At 33.9% G+C, this 3,865-nt stretch overlaps 1 protein-coding gene across 1 annotated transcript; it reads left to right on the top strand.

The window, feature by feature from the left end:
- Positions 1-796: 796 nt before the first annotated feature.
- On the top strand, positions 797-1,628 carry LOC126724462 (RING-H2 finger protein ATL70-like). The gene has a single exon (XM_050428991.1). The coding sequence runs from the start codon at positions 1,003-1,005 to the stop codon at positions 1,471-1,473; it is 471 nt and encodes a 156-aa protein (XP_050284948.1). The 5' UTR covers positions 797-1,002; the 3' UTR covers positions 1,474-1,628.
- Positions 1,629-3,865: the final 2,237 nt, after the last annotated feature.

Here is a 3,865-nt window from a genome sequence, read left to right as displayed (position 1 = left end):
TTTCCCACACGAAAAACAAAAGAATGGTGTCTTTTCAGGTCGGCTGAAGTAATTAATTGTAAGATAAGAACGACAAAATTCTATACCCCTTTCCAATATAAAAAAACGAAAAGATAAAGTGAACCATTTGTAACACGCGGTACGAAGTAATTGAAGTGTACCACAATTATCCATGGCAGCCCTCCCAATCCCATTGATAAAGTTGGAGCTGGGGGATTATATTATATTATATTATATTTTTGTTTTTCTCGAGGCATTCCTTTCTTAATAGTAAAAATGATAGAGAACTTTAACCAAAAAAAAAAAAAAATGATAGAGAACTTAAACAGGATTATTGACAAAAAACAATAATCTTAACAAAATCTCAAGTTGCTCTATTTGTAACACGCCGTACGAAGTATTTGAAGTGTCCCATAAGAGAAAGTTTAGGAATAGAAAAAAATTGGTGTGATGATCATTTTATAAGTACAAAGTTTTGTGAGGTAAGAGGCAAAAACTGGAGGTCAAATCTCTCTGAAAGAGTTTCACATATATATACGTTTAGATTAAACTAGAGTTGAATTTTTATCTTATATGTAACAAAAAATAAAAAATAAAACAGAAAAAAATTTGACACAACCAACATTAGCTTACCAATTTAATTGTTATCAATATTTTTGTGTGCATAGCTCGTGACACAATTATCCGTAGCAGCTTCCTAGTGATGAAGTTGGGAGTTGGAGGGATTATATTATATTATATTATATATTTGTTTTTCTTTTGAGGTATTTTTCTTAATGGTAAAATGATAGAGACCGTTGACAATCTTCAGATACTAACTAGAAACCAATTAGGCTAACACAATCACCAGATAGCAACTCCCCAGTTTTGCAAGCTCATGATAATCACAACTCTCTGTCTCTCGCCCAAATACTTCTTCTTTGGTTAACACCATCATCACAGCCTGACTCATCTTCTCTAGCTATAGTTATCTCTATCAATTTCTTTGAGGAACAACTATATATGGAGTCTAGAGAAGAAACAGAAAACATGGGTGGTTTTGCTTATAGCTTTGGATTCTCCCTTGGAATTCTTGCGGTGATCGTAGTGATGACCGCGGCTTCTTACTATTGCACTCGCTTGCATTCCGGTTCTGATCCTACGAACCACAACAGCAACACAACCCATGAAGATTCAGTGACCATTGACATAGGCCTTGATGAATCAACACTCCGTAGCTACCCCAAATTGCTTTACTCACAAGCCAAGATTCACAAAGGTGACTCAATCGCTTCTTGCTGTTCTATATGTTTGACAGATTATAAAGAGAGTGATACGCTTAGGCTTTTGCCTGATTGTGGCCATGTTTTCCATCGCAAGTGTGTGGATCCATGGCTACGGCTGCATCCAACATGTCCTATGTGCCGGAATTCGCGAGCCTCGACGCCTCTAGCGACTCCTCTTGCTGAGGTGGCTCCCTTAACAGGGCGATGAGATTGAGAAGTTGGCTGAAATTGTTATAGGTTTTATCAAATGTATTTTTTCTTTTCACCATTTCTCTATGTTATAGAATGAATGTTGTAAAAATTCATGCGGCCGGTTTGTATCTTTTTCTTGACATGAAGTTATATTTACTTATTCTGCTGCTATGAGTATTGATTTTTTTCCCCTTTTATAATTCAAAATTTCAGATGTTACAAATTAAGATACTGGGATTCGAACTATGATTTTCCTTCTAAATTAAGGAGATCTTATGGGCCCGTTTGGAAAGAAAGTTTAAGTATTGGTTTTTTAAATGATGGAAAAATTGTGATTTAAAAAGTGTTTTGTAAAGTACAAAAAATGTGTTTGGTAATGAGTATGTGTTTTTAAAAAACACAAAATGAGTATTTGGTATGAGTACAAGTAGTGTACATATTTGCAGTACAAGTAGTGTACATGACAATGTATATTGAGATGTCTTTGTATAAAAGATATATATTTGCAGTACAAGTATTGTACATAATCAAACTTAATTAAAGTTTTTTCAATAATTGACCAACATTAAAATAAAAATAAGAAAAGAAAAACATTGTGTATTTTCCAAAATAAGAATTTGCCTGTCGAGTCTAATGCTAAAACAATTTTTCTGGGCCAAAATGGGCAAATGCCCTTTTCGTGCAAAAAAACCAACGTTTTGCCCTCTTTTTCAAACTAATTAGGGATATGCCCCTTCGTTTGTAACTCAATATTGTCAAAGTCGAGTTTTATGAATAACTCGATCCTTTCATAATTGAGTTATCTTCAGGTTTGTGCCATGCTGGCCAGCCAACGTGGCTTTTTTTTTTTTTTGTTAATCCATATATAATTCAATTATCATAAAATCAAGTTATATATGCTCGTATTATAGCTGTTTCAGACTGTGTTGGTGTCAGGCGTAGCCTGTTTATATGTTTTAATATAACTCAATTTTTATAATGTCGAGTTATAAAGAAAACTCGCACTTCCTAAAATCGAGTTATTCTCGTATAATTACTTCATTTCTCCTCCCATTCAGAGTTTCTTGCTTTCCGTCTGAATTGAATTCCAGTATACTCCACAAATCCACAGCTGCTTCTGGACTCAACTGAAATTTGTATTGCCTCAGGTAAAAAACTCACACCAGAATTTTATGGCAATGGTATTTTCATTTAATTGTATTGAATTTGTATTTTTTTGGTTGAATGAGTGTGAAGCGAATACACTGGTGTGGTGTGATTTTGGTTGTTTGTTATAGTAAATTTTAATCACAAGAGAATGAAATCTTTACTATAGCAACATTTTGTATTGTACATAATCATCATTGGTCACAATCATATAGGGGCGTGTACATAATCATCATTGGTTAGACATTAACAATAATATTTTGTATTGCACACAACGTGTAGACATTAACAACAACATTTAATGTTTATGATCAAATGTGAGTGTTAGTATTTACCATAGCAACATTTTGTATTGTACATAATCATCATTGGTCACAATCATATAGGGGTGTGTACATAATCATCATTGGTCAGACGTTAACAATAACATTTTGTATTGCATATAACGTGTAGACATTAACAACAACATTTAATGTTTATGGTCAAATGTGAGTGTTAGTATTTCATTTTTAGCATGTAATAGTACACAAATTTATGAATGTTTTTGTCGTGTACCATCTTATGCAGCATTACATTAGTTACCAACAGTTGATGCACACTGTTAACTTGATCATTTGATGTTATTGTATTCAGCGTCAATGTTTGGTTCTAGTAACCCACAAATTTATAAGCCCTGCCATGTGTTCATTGCTATGGGTTGTTGCTGGGTATTGGAAGATGAGTTCAGCTATCCAATCAATCTGAATCCGCGAAACAGTGCTTACATTCACAATACCAGAAGACAGGAGTGGGCTTGGTTACTTCGTGAACAGCAAAAGTTTTATGATGAGTTGGTTGGTTATAAGTTGCTAGTGCCTCAGCGACTCGCATCGCAGATGCCAAAAGACATGATTGATGAACTTTGTAAAGTATTGAATTGCATAAGAGAAGAAAATAATCGAATGAAGATATGTCTTAATCGATATCGAACCCAAGTCGAGATTTAAGAGTTAGTGGAGTGTAAGTTATACGAGCACACACAATACATGCAATCACTTCTTGCTGATTTTATTTATCAGTCAGACGTGGAGATATCAGATGAAGAGTAATCATGTCGTGATGTAATTGGACTTTGCTGGATAACTATTTTGCTTAACTATGTTTTATATGTATGTGTGTCACTGTTGTTACATTTGTACTATGTAAACCTTATTATTGATTGTGAGGAGCATGCATGTTATTCGTAATCTAGATTATTCCCACATAACGCATAAAAGTTAAAT

The sequence above is a fragment of the Quercus robur genome, chromosome 4, assembly GCF_932294415.1.
Source record: "Quercus robur chromosome 4, dhQueRobu3.1, whole genome shotgun sequence".
NCBI classification, from domain to species: Eukaryota; Viridiplantae; Streptophyta; class Magnoliopsida; order Fagales; family Fagaceae; genus Quercus; species Quercus robur.
This window is presented reverse-complemented; position numbering and strand designations above follow the sequence as displayed.